This window comes from Dermacentor silvarum, chromosome 1 (genome assembly GCF_013339745.2).
Source record: "Dermacentor silvarum isolate Dsil-2018 chromosome 1, BIME_Dsil_1.4, whole genome shotgun sequence".
Lineage (NCBI taxonomy): Eukaryota > Metazoa > Arthropoda > Arachnida > Ixodida > Ixodidae > Dermacentor > Dermacentor silvarum.
This window is the reverse complement of record NC_051154.1, coordinates 84,979,952-85,004,699: the sequence shown is the minus strand read 5'-3', so window position 1 is coordinate 85,004,699 and position 24,748 is coordinate 84,979,952. Positions and strand designations below refer to the sequence as shown.

At 46.8% G+C, this 24,748-nt stretch overlaps 1 protein-coding gene across 1 annotated transcript in view; it reads right to left on the bottom strand.

Moving 5' to 3' along the window:
- Positions 1-24,748, bottom strand: part of LOC119449468 (hemicentin-2-like) — a 549,353-nt gene that overhangs the window by 488,067 nt on the left and 36,538 nt on the right. The window contains exon 2 of the mRNA XM_037712679.2: positions 6,011-6,397. Coding sequence (XP_037568607.2) covers positions 6,011-6,397 — 387 coding nt within the window. The remainder of the gene's footprint in view (positions 1-6,010; positions 6,398-24,748) is intronic.

Sequence of the window (24,748 nt, the reverse complement as noted above, 5' to 3'; positions counted from 1 at the left end):
TGTTCAGAAAACTCACAAGGACGCCTCTATGACCAATCGTTTATGAAAAACAAACAAACAGAGATACAAAGAAAGAAAGAAAGAAAGAAAGAAAGAAAGAGAGAAAGAAAGAAAGAACGAAAGAAAGAAGCAAACGCAGACAGTAGCGTATATAAGAGGCCCATTTTGAAGTCACAAAAAAGCAATCTTCCGCTATTATTTACTGCCACTAAATATGTCGTCTTTTCGGTTCGCTTATATATTCTTATGTCTCTTCAATATAATACTTCTTATTTTCTATATATCTAATGTACAAAAATGTGACGGTAACTACCTACTTTTTGTGCCTGCTGCTGTCGCTTTTTCTTGCGTGTGTGTGTGATTGTGGTGTGTGTGCACATGTACCTGTTTTTATTGAATTTTACACTGAGCATGTGTCATTTTGGGGGTGAATTGGGTTTTTGGGGGCCGGCACTCTGTCAGGACTTTATGCCTTTTTGACGGTCCCCTATCTGTACATCTTCCTTTTCTGGTTGCCTAAAATAAACTTCAAATTTGAAATTTCGAACTTCAGTATAGAACCAATTGTAAAGCATCAAGAGGCGCAAATAGCCGCTCTTGCTTTTCGGAAATAGCGGGCGGCGGTTTAATTTTATCGGAAATACTTTATAATATCGCCATGTCTCTTTTTCCATCACTAAAAGCAGCGGCAAGTGGTATGCGTCTCCCGCAGAAGCTCATGTCTGTCTGATGACTGTTCGCGGCGGCTCAAGGGTGCCCTATAACTGCCATATTTGCTTAAAAAAACAAGCGCAGACAAACCAAATTCGTCTACACGCAATGAGAGGGAAGAAATTTTAGTAGATGGCACGTTTTATATCCCCGAGTACGGGCACGCCACACTCGACATACGCTTTCAGCTTTACCCATTACCTTCGCTTTGGTGCACCTGCAGTAATGCCGGTTACTGCGCGAAACTGCCCGTTCGACCATCCTGTAGTCAATTTTCCGTCATATATATATATATATATATATATATATATATATATATATATATATATATATACATATATACAACGAGCGCATATAGTTGGAACGTAAGTACAATCTGCGCGCGCCAAGTGCATTGCGGGGGACGTACACGTATGTTACGTATAGCGAAAATCAATGCACAATCGGGTCTAACATAAAGATACTTTCGGACGTTAGACCGCCGCTATATATTAGGTTAGAGTTTTGAAACAAATTTCAAGAGCCTTAAACCCAAACGAGCTCAGAAACGACTTTAGTTATCCCGATTACCAACACAACGCTTGCACATACTTTGACGCCGTTGTAAAGCCGGGTACTGTGTTAGAAAACCTGTGTGCGCTGCTCAACGGAGAGACGACAGCCAAGTCGGTATACTACGTAGGGACAGCTCAACGGGCACTATTCACCGAACGCCCAAATGTTTGCCCAGTACTCGATGCCTAGCGACCGTTGTTGCAATTTCAAGTTTATTTGTGACAGGAGTAAACACTAATTTTAGCACTATATATGTACGTGTGTGTGTGTGTTTATGTATCCAAATTCAAACATGCACGGCATATTGACTTTTTGCTAGCGTATATATACATGCACCTATTTTTGTACAGATGTACATCGGGCTTTGAGTAAATGGATATGTGCACACATGTGCTTTTAAGAATGACTCCATGGTTATGTATAGGAATATATTGGGCAACGTAAGACCTTTTTTTTGTAAATGAAGTAGCCCTCCACACAGAACATAAGGAAAAACATACAGCGCCTAAACCAACGCAGGCCGCGCATATTTTAAGCTGAGAAATGTATAGCGATGACAGAGGCGTAGAAAAGACTGAAAAGAATGACACACACAGACGAAACGACCTCGCACGAGCGTAGTGACTGACAAACATACTATGGACGAGACCCTGTACTACTGTTTGACGCGATCCTCCCAGCCGTTCTCGATACAACGTCAGAATATGCCCGTGATGCCACATCTAGAGCTGCAGGGGCACGTGAAATTGCACGCCTGCGTCTGACCACTTCCCAGGAAAAGCAACGATGCATAAATGACGCTCATCACCACGACGTCCACTTTAACCCTGATGACATCGTGCTTCTTTGGAAACTAGCAAGCTGATTTCTGCCTATTCAGCCCCGTACCGTGTCTTGCGTCAAGTGACAGACATGACCTACGAGATACAACCTCTCGATACCTCCACACCGCAATCCTCCTCTGCTATCATTGACGTCGCTCGACTGAAGCGATATCACTCGAACCTAGCAAGCGCCGGAACAGCGCCTTCGCCGCCAGGGGTCATGCTTCGAGGCGCTGCAGTAGCGAACGATGATGGCAGGACTGACGAAGACGACGATAGCCGATAGTCGCGCGCACGGGCTTCGTCTTGTATGCCTGTCTCCTGCCCGTTTTTGTAAATATATTGCATAAATATTTTGCAGATATATTGTCAAGCGTCTTTTCTCCCCGTAACAATACGAAGTGAGAGAGAAGAACAAGCTGACAAAACCGTGATTCCCGTAACGTTTGCAGTTGCGCCTGTCTTTTTAACGCGTTGTTCGTATGCATTTACTGACAGAGGTGTATTAGTCGAAATTGCCTCTCAAACATTTCCAACAGTGAAGTGACAGAAAGCTCTTGCAGCAATTTGCCATGTCGCACAAAAGCACTGCCTTAAATTAAGATAAGTGGTGCGTGTCACAAATGAACCCAATTCGTTTGTAGATTTAATAAAGACGTAATAATTGTAGTAAACACGTATATACTTGAGACGTATTCACATTTCACTAGCTTTTGAATATTCCGCAGCAAATTAGATAACAAAAATTGTACTACATTTAGAGCTGCGTGCGATCAGTTTAAAGAGTCACTAAAGACAAATGGAAAACATAATTATATACAGATACAGTATTGTTTCTAAGCACTATCTGTATGTTTTTGCCCAAAATTTCTCGTATACCAAAGGAGAAAAATGAGATGAAACTCGTCTTTTCATGTCTCGCACCAAAACTGCACCCCCGATGCCGTGAGCGTAATATCGCTGATTTATTGACAATTTCGCACACCAGAGAGCGAGAGTTTTTGCTTCCTTTAAATTGCTATTCAACCATTTTCTTATCGGCACTAAATAAATAAATAAGTAAATAAATAACCCACTGGGGAGACGCTGGCAGAGCGTGCGACGTCACCGAGCACGGAAACTTCAATGTGACGTCAACACCCATGTTTTATTTTCGTATCCTCTCCGGCTTATCAAGGCACCACATTTGGTATTCCAGAAGTGTGACGTACTAATTTTCGTTTATTTATTATTTCTCTTTACAGTGCCCTTTAGTGTTATTCTCATTATAAACGCTCGACGTACAAGCTGCGTGCAATTCACAATTTTGGAGTGATGGTTTTAATTTTTTTCCCTTTAATCCCTAGCTGACATCCACTTGTTAATATTTTATGTTTTTAGCGCCATTAACGTTTCCTCAATTGTAATTGCGTGGACTGTCTTTTGCTGAAACAGCGACGTGTCGCTGCTCCTTAGAGACACCATCTGTTAGCCTCTTTTACTCATTCTGCAGTAGTTCGTGTGCGACTCGCAATTAATTTTCTATTATGTTTGTGCGAGGCATGAACGTGTGGCTGCGTGCTCATTTGCGCGCGTCGTTCTCTTGTCAGAACATAATCGCATTATTCATGAGCAACGTCAGGGCAACGTCGAGTGGTTTGACAGAACAAGATAAACAAGCAGTGAGGTGCCATTGTTTATGGAGTTTCAAAACGGGGCACTGAAGGAATAATTTCTGGCGTCTTGTTCAAAACTGTTCTTCAATAACGCGTCCCAGACGGAACGGGAGAGTCTTTTCCCGAGAACTGATTGTTCTTAATAATAACCCGCCTTTCTAATACAAAAGACGAGGAACAGCATTATCGTCTAACCGAACGCGGTCCCAATGTGACAGACAATTAATAAAGAAAGCGACACTCTAAACGAACGGTTCGCTTTTTATTCTTAGGGCCTTCCAGCCGAGCCGGAAGCACGGCAAAGACAGGGCACGCATTTTTGATAGATGGCGTCTTTTTATCTTTTGCAGCACCGTTTCGGTCGGGCCAAGCGTACGTTCCGGAAGAATGGGGGAAGAAAACAAAAGAAGCGAAGCGAATAAGCGCTCTCTCGCTAAGCGAGGTTTCTCTCGAAGGCCGACAAGAGACATTTTTCCTCGACACGAGAAGCGCGGATAAGATGGCCATTCTCACGCTCAAACTGCCAAACCCTTTATACTTCCACCGCTATATTTTTTTTTTGCTTCGAATTCACTCCGCGCAAGTGTTTGAACGCCCCTTGCATTTGAACAGTTTCTTTCTTGCAACAGAAAAAGCTTAGCCGACAATACATGTTCTAGAAAGAAAAGGGCGAGCACGCAGTGAGCAACGCGCTTGTTCCTTCTCCGCCTCGCTGTCCCTGCTTTGAATTCCTTGCACACTTTTTCGATGCAAAGTCATAGCAACGAACGTGGACGCGGACGTTAGACAAGGAGCAGACAACACATTTATTGTTTTCGGTGGTGGGAATACGCACACCAGGCCCGCTCTCCTCTCGCACCTGAGTTTCACGGGGACTTCACATGCGCGCCTGCTGAAAGCAGCTGATAGAGCCTTTGAAATTTAAACCCTATGCATTTTTCAACGACACTCTCGCTAGCGTCCAGTTTGGCCGCTGCTTTTTCTCGTAATGCTGTCATTTCTGCAGCAATATTTTCTCATGGCCAAGAGAGCCGTGCCCACCTTGCAGCTTTTATTTCCCACGCGCTTCCTGTCCTGTCTTACTTTTTCTTTCTAACTCAATTTACACTAGCCTAACGCGCGGTGCGCACCCTTACTGCCCAAGTGCGGCTCGCTTCCAATATATATATATATATATATATATATATATATATATATATATATAAAAGAAACAGCGTGGACGTTATTCATACTGTTTCGGGCATGTCTATTGGTGAGTTCTCGATGTTTAACTTTCAGTGCACAACACAATAGCCTTGCGGAGTTGCAAGCTCATCTCTGCTAGGGAAAACATGGTGCCGTATGTTACTTCGTTACTGACAACGCGGCGGACGTGGCTGGCATCAGAAGCACAACGTGGGCCGGTGTTGGAGGCGTACACACGCATATCTGAAGGGAACTTTGTTTCAGACACGGAAATTCAATTACTCATTCGTTACCATATTTGCAAATACATCAATATTTGTGCATTGAACGTGTATTTCGTAATTGGATATTATTTCACTGCAAGAGAAAAATACAGGAATGCGACTGCATATATGCGGGTTTGCGTTTGTTAAGCAAATGCAAGTTCGCCGCTTTTTTTTTTTTTTGTCGACTTATTGTAGCTCTAAATACAAGGAATTAGAAAGCACAGTGGAAAGTATGTGAGGGCCCATGATTTCTTGAGTGGCACGCGTATCTGAACCATGTAGGTCCAATAACTTGAACATACATGCTTCAAGACACAAGACACGTTCAAGTAAATGCAGCACAAAGTAAGCTCGACTTCCAGCAACGGGCAAGGAAGATGAAGACTATCAAAAGCGCCCAGCAAACAGACAGAGTTGTGCTGTGCTTAGAGCGTAAAATGTTTTGAACGGCACTTAGACATGATTTGCCGAAAATCGAATAGAATGCTCGGAAGCTCTTTCTTTCGACTTCTCCCTTTCTATTGTAGATGTACATTAAATTTAGCACGCAATAAAATGCCAAAGTTAGTAACTGTCATCAATGAGAAGCAATGAATCCTTAGAATACGGAATTCTAGCTTCTCTAAGCTTCTCGCTGCGGCTTCAGAGAAGATCTGCACTTTCACTCTCCCGGAAAGCGAGTGTGGGGACCTTGGCATATTAGAGTAATCGTGCTGCTTCCTTCCCCTTTATTTAAGCCTGCCGAACGTCGGTATACACTCGGGCTAGCGGGGGGCACATGCCGGAAAGACCGTGGAGGAAGCCAAACGCTCACCGAGTACGGACAGGCGGACGATGGACGCCTGAACACTGCCGTCGGAGCGTGTCACCCGGCAGGTGTAGACGCCCGCATCGGCGAGGCCCAGAGCCTTGACCTTGAGTGCGGCTGGTGATCCAAGCACGGCGAAGTAGGCACGCGGCGACCAGTCCTTTCGCGGCTGGTGACGGCCCTGCATTAGGTTGGCGCGGCCCGGGAAATGGACCGCGTACACGGGCTCTGGGTCCACGTCGCCGCGCCGGTGCCACTCGACGCGCACGGGCGATGCCTGCGTGGCGGCCTGCCGAGCGTGAAGGGCGGCGCACGGCAGCTCCACTTGCCCGCCTTCCTGACCCACGTACGATGGTGCCTCAGCTTCGTCCTCTTCCACCACTGGATCGTCATCTGCAGATGAGAGGGCGGTCGTCATGTTCATACAGTCGACCTTGCACGGAAAGAATAAAAAACGAAAAGCGAGGAAAAAAAAGAAAAAAAAAGGGGAAAAAAAAGAAGCGCAAAATTATCCCGAGTGCTCACGACCCGATGGCACGAGAGACTGCCTGTCAGGGACAAAAATTTTAAGCATATTATGTATGGAATGGTTAAAAAATTTAATTATGGGGTTTTACGTGCCAAAACCACGATTTGGTTATGAGGCACGCCGCAGTGGGGGACTCCGGAATAATTTGGACCACCTCGAGTTCTTGATCGTGCACCTAAATCGAAGTACAGGGGTGTTTTTGCATTTCGCCCCCATTGAAATGCGGCCGCCGTGGCTGGTATTCGATCCCGTGACCTCGTGCTTAAGCCCAACACCATAGCGACTAAGCAAACATGGTGGGTATGTAGGCAAAGGTAATCTCCAAGGTAAAATAAGCAATTCCGCCTTGTATTGAAAGATGTTAAAACTATGGTGCCTTTACTTCGCTCGCGTTTTGTTTAATTAGAGAACGGAACTTATAGAAGGAAGAGTTCCGGAGTTTGAACGCTCCAGAGACACCGGATCCATCATACATTGTGACAGAGTGGCCTACAGATGAAAAGACAGAAAAAGCAAGAAAATTTGAGGCTGGGCAAAAGAATGGAAGGCCGGTATGTTGAGGCATGTGTACATAGGTAGATATAGATATGGCAAACACGCTGAACAAGGCATCACACAGTAGTCTGAGGTATGCGTACAAATAGTATATACACGTTGACTAACGTTGCACGTTGGGCTTGTTGGTATAACACGATGAAGGCAAGAGGCGTAGCGCATCAGAAACAGGACAGAAGAGGAAGAAAACATGTAGGAAAAAAACATGAAAACATGAAGAAACAAGAGCAAGAAAACATATCACATCGCTACCTGCGGTGGGTCTTGTATCAGCAAACCACCCATTTAATTATCGGGAAGAGAGGTGGAATTTATGCGTATGACATGATTATTATTATTTTTTTTCACTTCCTTCACATTCTGTAGCGAAATGTGCTATCAGGTTGCTCGGAGCACGTGTTCTATTGCAGGCGAGAGAGTGGTATATATGTTTGCTGGGATTCCGCAATAAATAGCGCCAAACGTGTGTGTTGTCTGTTTTCTTCCTCTTGTGTCCTGTTTCTGATGTGCTACGCCTTTTGCCTCCATCAGTATATACACGATTGAAGTTTATATAGAAGACCGACTGGTCCCCAGTGCGGGTTTGGCTTGGCATCATAAGCGCATCCGAGTGACAGTTGGTTATGAGCGAGCACAGAGGCAACACGCCCATGCTGCGTGCCGTACAGGAACCAATTGAGAGTCGGTATAACTGTTTGCTAATGAACGCTTGGTGAAGATGGCGTACTGTAGTCGGCTGCACACGAACTCGGCTCTATCGACAGGTTAAACAAAAGCATTCAATAAAACTGACTGAGGCTGTGAATGTCCCGCTGGTAATCAGGTGTCCCCGATTCTCTTCCGCGGGCGCCACTTCCTCTTCTTTTTACCCGCACGACGCGGGCAAATAAAAACCCGCACTACGCGGGAAATAAGAATGAACTTAGGCACGTAGTTGAAGGGGATGCAGTTTTTGGAGAGATATGGGTGTAATCACCCCTCCTTGCTGTTTCAGCTTGCAGGAACGGCGTAACCGAACGGGCTCCTGAAAACTTCCATAACCCTTCCGAACGTTCATAGCTGTCTGGGTTATCTTACGGCGCGTGCGATCAGGACATCGACCACATTTAGGTCAGTGGTTGGCCTCATAATTGCGAAATGAACAGGCCGGAGTTGCAGCAGATACTTCTTTCGCCATCGCTTCCAGGAGTTGTTTGCGAGAAGCTTCCTGTATGCACGTCTCGTTCTGAGTTAACCGGTGATTTCAACCGTATTCGTATGGAATTGTAGTGAGCCGACATCCAAGCAATAAATGTTTTCGTCAAAGGGCACGACTTTGCTCCGTCTATCTCGATGAAAGTCAGAGGCCTGGAGTTGACTACTTCGACGTCTGTCAGCACTGTTACAATTTCTGCCAAGTCAGGCAGGTTCTGCCACAGCTTTTACGTAGCGGAGCCTTCATGATTGGAAAATCCACTCCCACCTTCATCCCTACCGGGGGCATTCGGCACAATAAGCTTCCATGAGGTCCTGTTGGTGCCGATGCGTTTCGCGACATCTTTTAGAGCGCAGCTCTTGGGCGCCCGTTCCTGCGGCGAGCGTCAGCATCTTACCTCGTAACCGAACGAACGAGCACAGCGAAAGATGAGAGCGAACGCGGAGCGCAGCGAGGGACGAAAAAAGCGGCGAGAGTGAAGAGGAGCGAGGAGGAAAGCGGAGGAGGAGGGTGCAGCGAAACTGTGAGGCGGAAAGCGTAGTGCCGCGCACGAGGGGCTTTGCGGCGACGATGGCCATGAGATGGCGGCAGAGTAGCGCGCATCGTCTCTTCACCAAAGCGCTGCACGAGCGGAGGTAGTCTGTGGCGGCTGCTGTGAATCGCGCCCACGCGTCACCCACGCGCTTCCACTCGCGATCTCCAGATGAGCGAGGCAGTCGCGCCACACTTCGCTGCGTTTGCAACGTGCCGCACGAGACAGATTCTCCACGCCAGACAGTATATCTCGAAATGAAAATACGTATGCTCAAAATAGCCTAGTTTAATAAATTTGAGTATAAACCGCATGCACGCGATTTTGCGCGCGACAGCGACAAGTGACGCGATGGAGATGGCTGTCGCGTTCGCTCGTCGCCTACAAGTCGTACCGCATGCGAGCGACGACCTTGAGCGACGTCACCCCGGTGTTGCCGGTATGAGGGCAGCAAATACACGCCGAAACTGGCGTGACGCGTGCTTTATTAATTTAAGATGATGTGTTTTACTGTAAAAAGCAGCATAAATATTTCTAAAGGTCTTGCACTAGGTTCTTATCCTTGCACGTATCAAAATTAAGTCGTTTGCTCGTTCCGTGCGACAATCGGTAGTACTCGACTGATGTACATCCTGTTTCGGCTTCGCGCTATTGGCTAGTCACTCATAGTACTTCCGGGCGACGAGCGACGAATTCTAGATTTCCAGAACCGATCGATTGAGTGACAAGAACGAGCGATCTGTTTGCGCGACGGCCCGTTTCGTCGCTCGAAGCTGTCACTCATCGCCGTCGGGCACAAAATCGCTCTCATGCGGTTGTAAAGTTCTGCGTTTGAAACGAGTGGGAGCGTCAAGAAAAATCGCAAGATGTCCGTTCTTAATATCGAAAAAAAAAATGCGGCCAGCTTGACACTAGCGGTGCCAAGTCTGAAGAAACACCAGAGCCGGGCGACGTTCCTTAGCAACTAGTATGTAGGTTTAACGTGGCTTAACTTGGATTTTTCTAGGTAAGGTTGGGCTATCAGGGCAAGGCTAGGTTATCATGGCAAGGCTGGACGTTGACGCTTGGCTTGTTTCTCGCGTTCTCGGTATTCCGGATCAGCTGGGCGACGTCGCATATCGGCGGCTTTGTTGGCGAGGTAGGCTGGATCGGCACGAAGACGGCGATTCCTTTCCCGTGTGGATTGAAGGCGCTTCTCTCATCGGGCAGCCTCTTCTTCCGACGTCAAGGTGCGCTTAGGTCGAGCCATATCTCGTTAGAGCGGAGAAATGCCCGGGCACCGCCGCGCCCACGCTTTCATTAGCGCCTTCACATGACTCTGTTGAACACGTGTTCGGCGCAGCTATGACGTAAATGACCAGGCTCCTCGCTCGCGAGCATAGCACGTGGCGCGCGCTCCTCCCCGCTCAGCCCGTTTCAGCGTGGCACACCGGAATTTTGCCAAGCTTAAACAGCTCCGCTGTTAAAAAACCCTGCCATTATCGCTGGCCGGAAGTGACGCACGACCTAGAACGTGCAGCTCCTCGGCATGGCCTCCGAGGTTAGGCGGCGCACATGGCTCGCAGAAAAAGTTCAGAGGATATACATGCTGGTACTTAAGCTATAGTCAATAACTACCAGCTGCACGCGTCGTCTGCTTAGGTGCTGTTTAGAGGCTGCCAATAAGAAGCCCTGCGGCTTTGCCAAGGTTGCTTTAGGGGTATACACGGGCTGCTTTTTTTTAGATCAGACAGAATTTTTGATATCGCCAGTGGCAGACAGCATGATTATAGTCCATCAGCTGAATTACTCGAAATGAGAGACATTGCTAGCAGGAGAACCCAAATGCATAACGAATAATTAAAAAAATCACCAATTAACTTCCTGATTGATTACTTTACGGCACTTACTGAAATTTATGAACGGTAGTCGGTTAGTTTGCAAGGCATATACACTTAGAATGAATTCAAAGAATCACACGGGTTTTTCTACCAAACCACGGTTTTGCGCATTGAAGCACAAAAGTAAGAGGAACACCCAAGTATTTCGTCGCACTTTGAGAATTAATATTTTGAAACCGGTGTCATCCTAAAAATTCGTCCCAAGAGCTTTGCGAACTCACCTGCTGCAATTGGTGAATTGCAAAATGTGCCGCAAAGTAATTTATGACAAGGATAATTTGTGAACTTTTGCTAGTTAGTCAATATGCATTTCGATTTCTCGTGCAAGTAATGTCCGCCTTCTTGAGCAGTCCAGCTCAATGACTAGAATCATGCGATCTGCCGCCACCGGCGATTTTAAGAAATTCTGTAGGGTCTAAAAAAAGAAAGAAAAAAATACGAAGAAAAGAAAAAAAATCTCGTGGTAGTATACTACTCATTTATAACTAAGTGAGCCAAAGTGATATTTCGTTGCAGTTGGCCTTTAAGCCTGTCGACGTTTCGTTACAGCTCCATGCACTCTAGCAATACATAACATTAAGCAGTCCCCTTCACATGACAAACCAGCGCAAACACAGTATAAATGCAGCCAGACGTTATATTGAAGCTGAGCTCGAGGTGAATCGCTCGCGAAAGCAGCACATCTGAAAAGTGCAACGTAAGACCATGCGTCTTTGGCTTGTATCCGTGCGGAGACCGGGTTGGTGATGTCGACAGCAACAATTTCTAAAGGGTTTGTCGACTTTTTGCAGTAAACTGCTAAAGGGGCTGTTCCTTCCAGAGATCGCCGCGATACATATGCTCACATAGCAGCCATGTACCACTTTCTTTACTATAGAATACACGGTCCGCAAATCCATTAGCGCCCTCAGAGCTGCTTAAGCATGTCTCGTACGCCTCCATGCAAGACCTGCATCTGGTACAGAGAAAGCACTTGCTTCTTCTGAGGATAATGATCGAGGAGATAATAAGATTATTGCCACAGCGATGACCAATAACAGACCGCAGTTGCATAAGAGAAGATTTGTGAATGTGGACCGAGAAGTTTAAAAAAAGGTAAGGATTAAAGTAAGTTTAAATACGAGTCGGGTATTCCGGGGAAACATACTTCAATTTTTCTCTCCATTGCAGTAAATGCAACAGTACCAATATTGCTCCATTGGTCCAGATCTTGAGACCTGGAAGCAGTTTGTGGGAACAAAATAAAAACAAAAACTAAAAGCGTAATTGAAACGTAAACGAAACTTAACGGAAACGTAACCGAAACGTTCTTTATTATTTTGTTTTGGAGTGAAACCGAAATATTTTTTATCGTTTTTCGGTTCAAATGGAAAGTCAGCAATCCGAAACAACCAACGTTAGGCAACGTCAGCATTAGGGCGTATCTCAGGGGTCCGCATAAGCGCGTATCTCAGGCAGGAATAGTGCGATTGATGCCCGATCATAGCCGATAGCAGATCGGCATCGTAGCAAAACCCAGGGCGGAGGATACGCCCCCAGGACTCGCTCTGATCGGACGTATTTTTCCGTAGCTCCAGATTTTAGCCCCGTCTGTTGGTGTTTTCCCCGCTACTGGAACGCTGTTTTTGTGGACCGCTTTGGCGGTTCATAATCACTACTGGCGCCTATTTACAAGGTTCGTCGGCATCTACACCCTCCTGCTGCGGTGTCCAGCCTAAGTTCTTGTGCGGCTTCACGAGTGCGAGTGCCCCCGCGCCACTCGCCTCGGCACGGAGCATCGAAGCTGTCGTCCGCTGTGTCAAAGGTCCGGAACGTTACCGATGTAACTGCCATTCTTGCCAGGAGCGTCTCCATCTTGGGGACGAGTGCAACGTGCGAAGAAAGTAACCTGAGGATGGTTACCACCAGCCCTGCAGTCACGGCGCACACCTCGGCCAAGAGAACGACGGAACCTACCAGCCTTTCAGCGGACGGACGGAAATGCAGCTCCAGCGGCGCCCAAAAGACTTCGCTCATCACAAGGCTTACCCCCTCGACCGACACATACGCCTCCGGTGTCGCCAACGACATCGTGGTCCAAAATGGTTATCAAGCCTCATGCTAGATGCCCCCGACATGTCCACTCTGCCCAACCGTACTATTCAAGCGGCTCTGGATGTCTGCCTCGAGATGTCCAGATTTCAAGGTTTCGCCCTACACAAACCTACCAATACCGTCTCAGTATGGGTGCCTGCTATGGCACTAGTTTATAAGCTAGAAGAACTGCAACAGATCCGAGTCTCAGAAGAATGTGTCCTTCCAGTCCAGGCGTACCTTGCCAGTGATACTGATTTAAGGCGCTATGTGGTTAATGGTGTTGACCATGACGAAGAACATGAAAAGCTCCTGCAGGAACTATCGTGGCCTGCGCACAAGGTCGTGGCTGCGCGCTACCTAGGTAGCGCTCGTACGTGCCTAATCACGTTTCAAGGTCCTAATTCCCCGCCTGAACGGCTGCGTACTGCGCCCGTGCCCGTTCAAACCCTCCGTTGTGTACTGCTACTCCTGCTTTAAACAGCGACACATGAAGTCGCCGTGCCCCTTTCCACCTAAGGACGACACCATGGAGCCTGACCCATCAGCATCCTTTCGATGTGGCCTATGCCAAACAAACAATCATGACATCACTTCCATGACGTGCCCTACGAAGTTGAAAGCTACTAAGAAAGCTCGACAACGCCACTCTCGGCAGCAATCAAGCACCACTCAAGGGCCATCGATAAAACAAGTCCCCGTGTACAACCGTTACGCCGTTCTAGCATCGCTGGAAGAAGACGCTAGCCAGGTGACAGCAGCAGGTACAGCGACAAGTAATGCAGCCAAACCTACATATAGCGCGGCTGTTAGGCCGTCCACTTCGCGACCACAACGGCAATGGGCATCACAATCGATAGAAGACACGCCGCCTCCCTTGGCGATTGAAGAATTTGAGATCGACGCTCGCTTGGCCACTCTCGAAAAGGAAATCCAACGTCTCAAGGAACGCCGTACACTGCTCCAGCGTCGTCATGAAGGAGCGCGGTCATCGCACTCGACGTCGACGTCGATTCCTGCTCACGTGGTTAACCCAGCATCTATGTCAAAGTCGCTTTAATCCCAAGAACTCTTGCACTTCGTTGCGCAACAGCTCCAGCATCTCACCTCGGTTCTAGTGGCCAACCTCAATCTGTGATGGCTGCTATGTCTTCAAGTGCGCCAGAGGGCATTTTGCAGTGGAACCGCCGCGGCATCGCCGGGAAGGTCGGAGAGCTGCGCCAGCGTCTCAGATATGGGAAACTGCGTGTTTGGGCTCTACTGCTTCAAGAAACTAACGGCCTGCCACCCATTTCAGGATTTGTGGCATACTCATGGCCTTCAATGCTGGACCGTAGGAGTGCTACGCCTGATGTCCCTCCAGGAAAGGCTGCAGCTTATGTACGGTCCACCCTTTATCAGACCCGTGTTTATCTTTCTCGGTGGTGCACTTTATGGCAAGAAGTCGTGGCCGTATTGGTTCGTCTCCAACGTACGGACATTATCATCGTTTCGTACTATGCACGCCCCTCAGTGGTCGTGCGGCTCGGTTGTGTCTCGGCTGGTTGGCGCACCTACGACAGAAACATTCTGGTTGCCCCATCATGATAGCAGGGAATTTTAACGCACCCCACACCACATGGGATTACGCCATTTCCAGTGCGCGTGGTACGTGTATGCTGGACACATTTATGGACGCCGAATTCACGCTGCTTAATAATGTGTCCGCGCTTACTCGTCGGCGTGACCACCCTCACGTGCCGCCACACTCACCAGACCTATCTTGGTGGCTAGGAAGGACGACCGTCTCGTGGCCATGTGAACCCGACTGCTGGGGAAGTGACCACCATTCGATTCACCTCGGGCGGAACAGGCCGCCATCGCCGGCTGTGTCGAGTGGTGGACTGGGATCGATATAGAACGGTATCAGAAAGCACTGTATCCAGCTCCATGCAGGACCCATCCCATTGGCACTAGTTGAAGTAACCCGTACGTCGTGGGTTGATAAATCGCGAACCGCTCCAGATTTGCAACTTCTGCGTCTCTGGGCGTCGCGCCGCCAAGCAGAACTTGCATCAGAACGTGACCCTTCATCAAATGCCCTCCGGTTGGAGGCCCAACGCCTTACCGCAGTAGCTCGGCGCCATGAACACCGCTTAGAACGTGGCTGCTGGATGGACTGGTGCTCTTCTCTCGGCCCTTCGTCGTCCAATGCCTTTATTTGGCGCACCTTCCGTGTAATGGAACGCGGTCGGCATCCTCCAGAACCTGTAGCCTGCGCGCTGTTAGCATCTGGCCAGACATCAGCAGTATTCGCCGAGACGGTCGCCTACAGTTTTTTTCCTGCTTTGGCCACAGCACCACCTCCTTTCGTTGTTCAAAACAGCCTTCCTACGGACACAGGCACGCCGCCTACGCTCGCCGAAATCGAGGGTATACACGCTGCCTTCACTATGGCGGAATTTTTAGCGGCAATAGACATGTCGAAGCCAGGCAAGGCACCAGGACCGGATGGCATACCGTATGAACTTTAAAAAAACACGGAAGGCAAGCTTCTCGATGTGATGTTAGGTGCCATAAATGAAGTTTTGGCTACAGCAGGCATTCCTGATTCTTGGCGTCATGCAGAAATGGTCCCTATTCCCAAACCAGGAAAGCCCCCAGACATTATCGCTTATATGCGCCCAATAGCGCTAACCTCAACGTTAGGCAAGCTGATGGAGCGTTTGCTCGCGACACGTATTACATGGTGGCTCGAGCGATACTCCTGGTATCATCCTGGCCAAATCCGGTTCCGCCCTCATCTGGGCACTGAGGATGGCCTTGAGTACCTTTCTTCTATGGTTCTCATCGGAGGCCGCTCCCGAAGAATTCGCACTATTCTGGCAATGGACATCCGCAAAGCGTATGACCATGTGAGTCACGAAGCAATTGTTCGAATTCTCCATTGGCTTCAGTTCCCTAGCCGTGTCTGCTCATTCGTCCAAGCCTTCCTGCACGCTCACACCTTCTCCATTTGCCTGGCTGGCCATGCAGCAGGTCATTTTGTCGCACATCGGGGTGTCCCACAAGGATCTGTGCTCCCACCAGTGCTTTTCAACATCGCCCTCCTTCCTTTAGCTTGGAAGCTAGCGACGATACGTAACGCACAATACATAATGTATGCAGATGACATCACCGTTTGGTCCGTTCATACTGAAATCTGTCGCCAAGAACAAGCGCTTCGAGAGGCCCTGAACGTAACACAGAACTGGTGTGCTCAGATAGGGCTTGAAACTTCCAAGGACAAGACAACGTACATGTCAGTAGCGAACAAGTATGGGCGCCATGTACTGGCACTCCTGCCTCTTCAGTTAAATCTGGATCAGCAGCCACTACACGAGGCTTCAACTCTCCATGTACTCGGCCTTGAAATGGATGCTTCCGGATCTGTGGGACCATGGGTCAAGAAGGCAAAACAACAAACCGCAGAAACGATACAGTTGATACGTCGGATTGCGAAGAAATCTGGCGGAGCGCCCACCGACATGGCTCGCCTTCTTGTCCGTTCCGTACTGCAACCACGACTCGTCTACAGAGCCCAGTTTCAACACTTCACGAAGACAGAATGGGCTCGCCTTGAGGCTATTAATCAGGAAGCCATGCGGGCCATAACAGGACTACCACGTATAACTCCACCGCCAACCTTACAGGCCGAGTCCCAACTGAACACTCTTGACGAACTGGTGCACCAACGTCGATGCGCGCGCGCTCTTAAGCCATCGAAGCTATGCTCGGCTGCTGCACTGGCCCGGTACATGGCACACGAAATAGACAATCCAGCTTCTACGACACCCGATGTAGCTCCGTGGAACAGGGTGCAATTAAGTGACAATAAGCCACTTGATCGTCTGCATAGCCCGGTTCTTCGCCAGGCAAACGCTGAATTTTCCCGACTTCGTCGCACCGATGATAATCAACATGATAATTAGTAGCGCAAAACTCGAAATAAAAGACAACAGTGAGAGGCGAGAGGAAAGAAAAGACAAGCGCTACACTCACAACTGTTTATTCTAAAGCAGGGCATCCTATATATGCACAAACATACGCATGCGCAAACGCATAAAACACACAAAGGGCGCCAGTCAGCCGAAGGCAGTGTAGTCGCATTATATGCTTGGCAATCTCATTTCCGCATCATAAAGTGTAACAGTCGTTTGACTAACGCAGGCTAGACCATTGATTTGGATGTGGTGGGCCTCTAACAGTTCACGAGCAGTTTTGTTCTTGCTTTTGCCTAGGATCCTGGCATTAAAAAACGGCGGTTCACAGTCGGGACAAGACCTGCAATGCGCAGATAAGTGCGCGGTGGTATCCTTCTTTAAAAGATTTGCGTGCTCTCTCATTCGGTCGTGGACGCAGCGCCCCGTTTGCCCAATGTAGCACTTGCCACATCTGAGGGGAATGAGATAAACCACTTCAGTGGAGCAATGCACGTAACGCTGAACGTGCTGTATACTGTGCACCCATTCGTAGCGCCACCCGTGATTCGAGGGAAGAGACAGGCCAGCTTGTTCGGGGCGGAGAAAACCAGATACTCCGTACCTGTACGCCACCTTCTTAACGTTGTGGCTAACCTTGTGAAGGTACGGCACCACTTGTGCCTTTTTTCGAGCGTTGCGCTCGACTTCATCGCCCACCTTAGGCTTTTTGTTGCCTTTCAGCTTCTGGAGCAAAGATTCCCCCACTAACGTCAACACCGAGCGAGGGTAGCCGGCTTTTAAAAGCCGCTCAATCTGATTGTCAAAACTCGTCTTGATCCTGTGAACACACGATTTCTTAAGCGCAGACCCCAGGCAGGTTGTTGCGATCCCTCGTTTAATGAGTGGGCAGACTCGTATGGTAAAAGCTCTTTTTTAGCACGTGGTGAATAGCTCCAACAGACATGTTGTTTTAAAAACTTCAGGTTTAAATCTAAAAACTGCAGCACGTTGTTAACCGGAATCTCGTGGGTAAAAGATAGGCCATTGCCATGAAGTTTAAAAAGGATTAAAACTGTGCTGATTTCATCATTGTCAGTTGAGGAATACTGTTCGTCCAAAAGGATTAAAAAATCGTCTACATATCTAAAAACATTTATCACATGCGTGTTCTTAAAGCAGTTGTCAAGGATTATATCCATTTCAGAAAGAAATAGGTCACATAGCAAAGCACAAACCAATACATATGCCCTTCTTTTGTAAGTATAGTTGGTTGTCAAAAAGAATAAAAGTACTTTTGAGATAGGCTTCCAATAAGGCCAGAAAATTGTCAGAACTGAGACCCTCGCCAGTGTGCTTCGTAAAGGACCGAAATTTTGACTGGAACCAAAAACCATAGCGCACGAGTTAGCTGCAGTAAATAGAAGTATGGCGGCAAAAGCGGAAATGAAACAGCGAGAAAGCTGTTTACTTGAGGGTGCCGATTGTCTTTACAAAAGCGCTGCGAATCGCAATTGTGGGGGCAAAATGTGTTCAACTCAGCGTATTTTAACCTATTTCAAGCAAAAAGATTTGTGCCTTTTGCAAGCAGACAAAGAAGGCGGCTTCATTGTTTTGCCTAAAGGTACGTACGTTTAAAGACAAAGCTGTCATTGGCATTAACAAGAATTTCGCCCTCCAAAAAGTCCGGACATCACGCGTGAAGAAAAATGTTCTACGTTTCTGCGATGATAACAACCTAAGGAACTTGCAAAAAAGCATAGAAAAAAGTACAAATTACTCGCTTGCTGTGTTTTTTAGTGCAAAAACGCACAAGCCGGATATCCCTTTCAGGGCTATCGTCAGTGAACGTGGCACTTGGCAACTCGAGGTTAGCCATGCCTGAAGCAACTAAAAGTCGATTATGCTTTTTTAGTTACTAACTCCGATGACATCGTCAGCTTTTTTCGTGATAACCATAACATTGGTTTTGGTCTTTCTGTAGATATAGTTAAATTGTTTTACTCTATACCGCATCGCGAATTGTTTGTTGCTATCAAAGCACGCATATATGCCCGTGGTGAATTGGAATTTCAGACTGCAATTGGTCTCAGTTCTGACAATTTTCTGGCCTTATTGGAAGCCTATCTCAAAAGTACTTTTATTCTTTTTGACAACCAACTATACTTACAAAAGAAGGGCATATGTATTGGTTCGTGCTTTGCTATGTGACCTATTTCTTTCTGAAATGGATATAATCCTTGACAACTGCTTTAAGAACACGCGTGTGATAAAAGTTTTTAGATATGTAGACGATTTTTTTAATCCTTTTGGACGAACAGTGTTCCTCAACTGACAATGATGAAATCAGCACAGTTTTAAGCCTTTTTAAACTTCATGGCAATGGCCTATCTTTTACCCACGAGATTCCGGTTAACAACGTGCTGCATTTTTTAGATTTAAACCTGAAGTTTTTAAAACAACATGTCTGTTGGAGCTATTCACCACGTGCTAAGAAAGAGCTTTTACCATACGAGTCTGCCCACTCATTAAACGAGGGATCGCAACAACCTGCCTGGGGTCTGCGCTTAAGAAATCGTGTGTTCACAGGATCAAGACGAGTTTTGACAATCAGATTGAGCGGCTTTCAAAAGCCGGCTACCCTCGCTCGGTGTTGACGTTAGTGGGGGAATCTTTGCTCCAGAAGCTGAAAGGCAACAAAAGCCTAAGGTGGGCGATTAAGTCGAGCGCAACGCTCGAAAAAAGGCACAAGTGGTGCCGTACCTTCACAAGGTTAGCCACAACGTTAAGAAGGTGGCGTACAGGTACGAAGTATCTGGTTTTCTCCGCCCCGAACAAGCTGGCCTGTCTCTTCCCTCGAATCACGGGTGGCGCTACGAACGGGTGCACTGTAAAGTCCCTATATAAGAAAAGTACCGCCATCCTTTGATAAACGCCGCTTCTCTCTCTCCTGTATCTCCGATTGGACGATGATAGCGCGCGCTTTTCACTTCCTTATATTTTCTTTTTTCCGCCTCAGAGCCATGTTGAAAGTCCTCTGCGCAGCCGCAGTCCCCGGCGGCGGCGGCGGCGGCGGCGCGCGCCCGGCCTGAAAGCTTGAACGTGGACTTTCTAGGTGCGCCACCGTCGACTTGGCTTTCGCAAGCAAAAAGTAAAGAAAAAAGCAAGTGCTTTAGGAGAGGAGGTGGCGGAGGAAAGAGTAGATGGCGGTACTTTTCTTATATAGGGACTTTAGTGCACAGTACAGTATGTTCAGCGTTACGTGCATTGCTCCACTGGAGTGCTTTATCTCATTTCCCTCAGCTGTGGCAAGTGCTACATTGGGCAAACGGGGCGCTGCGTCAACGACCGAATAAGAGAGCACGCAAATCTTTTAAAGAAGGATACCACCGCGCACTTGTCTGCGCATTGCAGGTCTTGTCCCGACTGTGAACCGCTGTTTTTTTAATGTCAGGATCCTAGGCAAAAGCAAGAACAAAACCGCTCGTGTACTGTTAGAGGCCTATCACATCCAAATCAATGGTCTAGCCTGCGTTAGCCAAACGACTGTTACACTTTATGATTCGGAAATGAGATTGCCAAGCATATAATGTGACTACACTGCCTTCGGATGACTGGCGCCCTTTGTGTGTTTTATGCGTTTGCGCATGCGTATGTTTGTGTATATATAGGATGCCCTACTCCTGAATGAACCGCTGTGAGTGTAGCGCTAGTCTTTCCTTTCCTCTCGCCTCTTACTGTTGTCTTTTATTTCGAGTTTTGCGCTACTAAGTATCATGTTCAGTAAACACCAACTCGCCCAAGAAGAAGTTATTCTAATGATAATCAAGACGATGCGACTTTCGTAGCATACACTGACGCCAGTGTTAATGGTACCACGATTCAAACAGCTCTCGTGTGGCCATTGATACCAGAGGCAGGCCAGACGTGCTCGTATGTTGCCGATTCTGCACCACCGGCCTATCTTGCCGAGCTTGCCGCCATACGGGACGGCTTGGACGCGTTGCTCCCTTTTGTTCAAGCTGCTCGATATTCTCAGCTCATCATTCGCACGGACTCGACTCAAGCCATCCACGATATGCGTAGGGTATCTCGGTCCTCTCTTTTCTCGGATAGCATTCACCGTCTTGCTTCCACTACGAATTTAGTGATATGCGCCCAGTGGGTGCCTCGAGCAGCCCTGCCGGGTCTACTTGAAGCAGATTTGGCAACCCACCCAGAGAACATAACTTCCGCATTTTCCTGAAGACGCCTGTGGACAACTGCTCCGGGAAAAAGAAAACCTACGACGTACCACACGAGCTCTTACACCTCCGTCTGGGTCAGACCTCCCTGCATGGTGGGTTAACCCGCCGAGAGGACGTCACGTTACGGAGGCTGCGTGTCGGGGTCGCGCTCACCCCGTCTGTGACTGCTCTCTGGGCACAACAGTATTGCGGTCCCTACGATACATCGCGCCTATTTTGTGACACTACAATTCAAAATGTGACAGTGACCCACCTATTATGGACGTGCCCAGGATTTCACCTAAGCCGCTTCCGCCACCTACGGGCAACAGGCCTTCAGCCTGGCCGCCCATCAAACCTTGAACGTTGGATTCATGGACCATATGATCGGTCAGTTCTAGATTTTTTGCATGAGTCAAGTCTGGTCGTGTATTTTTGACATGCTTTGTATTATGCCTAAGGGTAACCTTTCGAAATTAAAATAAAGAAAACAGAGCTTGCGCGCCGAATAGCTTATGCTTTCGTTTTCTACGGGTACCACGCTTTGTTACCGAAGCTTGATCATTCTTTTATGTTCGTTTAAGTTCGTTTTATCGGAATAGCAGCCTCGCATTTCGGGGAGTATACACTCGATGACGTGCCCCGTTTCAGAGATCATGCGCAATGCCTTGACTCAAGGCACTGAGCATGGTCTCAGAGTTGAAAATTCACGTATTGAGAAAAATAAATATTATGTTTTTATGGTTGCTTTGATTCGAAATTTTTGCATGCGAACCAAAGCCGTTAGGAACCATTACGGATCTTTTTACTTTTTTCATTACGGAGCAGAACAGAAACGGAACTAAAAGCAGAACGAAAAACATTTCGTTCCCACACCCTCCCTAGGAAACATCTCGCGCAGCAACACAGTACCGCGGAGACGAAAGAATTACGGTGCCTCTTTGGAATTTGTCAGCTCTTTTACACGCCCTCTACACTTGGAATGGTGCAATCACGTAGCGAACGACGAGATATCCACAACATTTTCTGATGTGGTCTTCACGCCGTCCGTGTAATGGCTCATAGAGAAAATAATTTCTCGCACTTATGATAACGTAGTATGTAACCGAAGTCCACTGCTAGAGATAACGCGCGTACTGTCTGCTGGATCAACTACTCGCGTGAACAGCTAGTTGCAGGACACGTTTTCTCGTTGGCAGATAGCTAGAGAAAAGCTCTTCGAAATTTCGAGGTCACCCTGGGCTGTGCGTACATATCAAAGGAAGTGTTACCCGAGCATGGTCACACAGTAGTGCGAAGAGAAAGGCAAAAGAGGAGAACACAAAAGCTCATCTTGCCAAACGTTGCCTCCTTTTTTTTCTCTCGGTAGGTTGCTGAAGTGCTAATGAAGCTCCAATTTGCTAGCTGTCTTGCACAACAAAGAACGTCTGTCACTTAAAAAAACAATCATTTGCTCATGAAGCTCCTCCGTGCCACCATGGACAGAGTTCCCGACGACGCAAAGTTCGCGCTGCTTGTAGTACCCTCTGCGCATTCGCGAGGGGTGCTCTGCCGTCACGTGACGCTTTTGCATAGCTCCGACCAGGCGGCGCTCGCTCGCGTATTCTTTCGATACATCGGACCCTTACTTATCTACTTGCCACTGCATGGGGCTCTTGAATTCGACAATGATTTACAACGTCGTGCGCAAGTGAGCACGGTTCATGGGAGGATAGCGCATAGAGGCATTGCTGGCTGTTGTGGATTGCCCCTGCGTCATCCAGGCACAGCAGCGTTTGGAGACTGCGTACTGAGCAACACTGCGCTGATTGGCCAGCGCAGTGGCGCCTACCTGTTCAGAGCTTTGCTAACGGATAAATAAATCTTGGGCGCTTTTTCATTATGCCCTCACGGGAATCGAACTCGTGAATTTATGGTCAGCAGCAGGATGGCATAGCGTCATATCCGCTGAAATAGTGCGACCGTCTTCGTCTTTCAACCACTTCGTGACTTCTCTCATGTTCTCTGAACACTTCAAGTCCCGGGCTTCAAGCGTTATAACGGCGTAGAAAATAGCGAAAAAAAAAAGATAGCCTCAGTTTGGTATTATCATGGGACGCTTAGTAGCGTGATCTTGCGTACAGTGATCCAGAGTTCTTTTTTTTTTGTCGACAATCCCGGATTGTGCAGAAAAAAAAGGGTACGTGATGGCGGCTGAGTGAAAGTAGATTTCTCACCTTATCTTAGATATCATACCTGGAGTTACATTTTCCATGAAAACCAGTCTGGGTTTCTTTTCTTTTTGTAGTAATATATCAGCTTTCTTTTTTAGTAATAAATAAAACACTGATTTGTGCTAACGCGATAATTGGCAAGTCTGCCAAGTGCTCTCAGCGTTCAAATATATACAGGGTTTGAACTGGCCTATTCGAAGCGGTGGACATTATCTTACACAAGAAATCAAAATAAATAATCGACTAATTAAAAAGTTTACTCGTTAAGTTTTTCAGAAATTAGTTGGTCGTATATGGTACATATTGCAATTTACGAAATGTGGCCGCTGAGTTCACCAGGCTCGTCCACTTAAAAAAAAAATTCTCAGAATGAAACTTCGAGATCATTATTTTTAAAGTGTGCCACGATACAGATTTGCGTTCCAGTTATTTATGTCCTTCAGTGCTTTAAACAACGTTTCGTTAAAGGTTAGCGGAACAACACTGCATTTTTACGACAAATTTGGCTACGCAATATTAAAACCCGTGCCATCCTTGGAATTCGTTCGAATTGATATGCCTTGCGAGCTCACCAGCTACAATTAGTAAATTAAGATATGCGCTGTAAAGTAATTAGTTACAACGTAATAAGTAAATTTTTCTTAATTATTCAGTTAAGCATATCAATGCATTGTAGTCTTCGAGCAATTCGGTTCAAGGATTAGAATTGTGCTACATGCCACAGGCATTTTTTAAAATTCTTTATATTATATGTATAGTCTGAGAAAACCACTGTGTATATAAATTTTGAGACATTCAGCTATAGAAACAGTACTCGCACAGAAACGTGTGGTCAAAATCTCAAATTTGGTTATTTTTTAAACAATGCAAATATTTTGAGACAAAGAAATTGAGGGATCTGACATGCTCGTAAAGAAACAATATTTAAATATATGTGCGTTAAAAAACTTGCCTGCTACAACAAAAAAAAGCAAATATTTAATTGTCCCACAAAATAGTTTTCATGGAGACAAGTTGCCTTGGTGTTCGGAATAAAATAAAAAAATCGTAGTGACTTAATACGCACACAAAAGTACTTCTGCGTCGCGCCTTTTACTCTATGTTGTTGGAAAACAGGTGGTTCTCTTTCATTTGCGAATTTTATAATATTATTTTGTGGCAGTTGCCAGCCTGCACTTGTCCTTCCTCTTCTCTCTAAATTTTATATATGTTATCAACGCAAAAATAACACTACTACTACTACTACTACTACTACTACTACTACCACTACACTACCACTACCACTACCACTACCACTACTACTACCACTACTACTACCACTACTACTACCACTACTACTACTACTACTACTACTACTACTACTACTACTACTAATAATAATAATAATAATAATAATAATAATAATAATAATAATAATAATAATAATAATAATAATAATAGGTGTTGCGCTGCCGGCTTTTTCGGGTCAAACAGAATTAGAGATTTCAGGGTTCGGGATTGAACAAAATTTATTAAAAGAGGACGCATAAGAACAAAATTAAAGCATTAATATTAGAGATATAATTACAGAGAACTGAAATGACAGGGTGATGACGCCGACGCG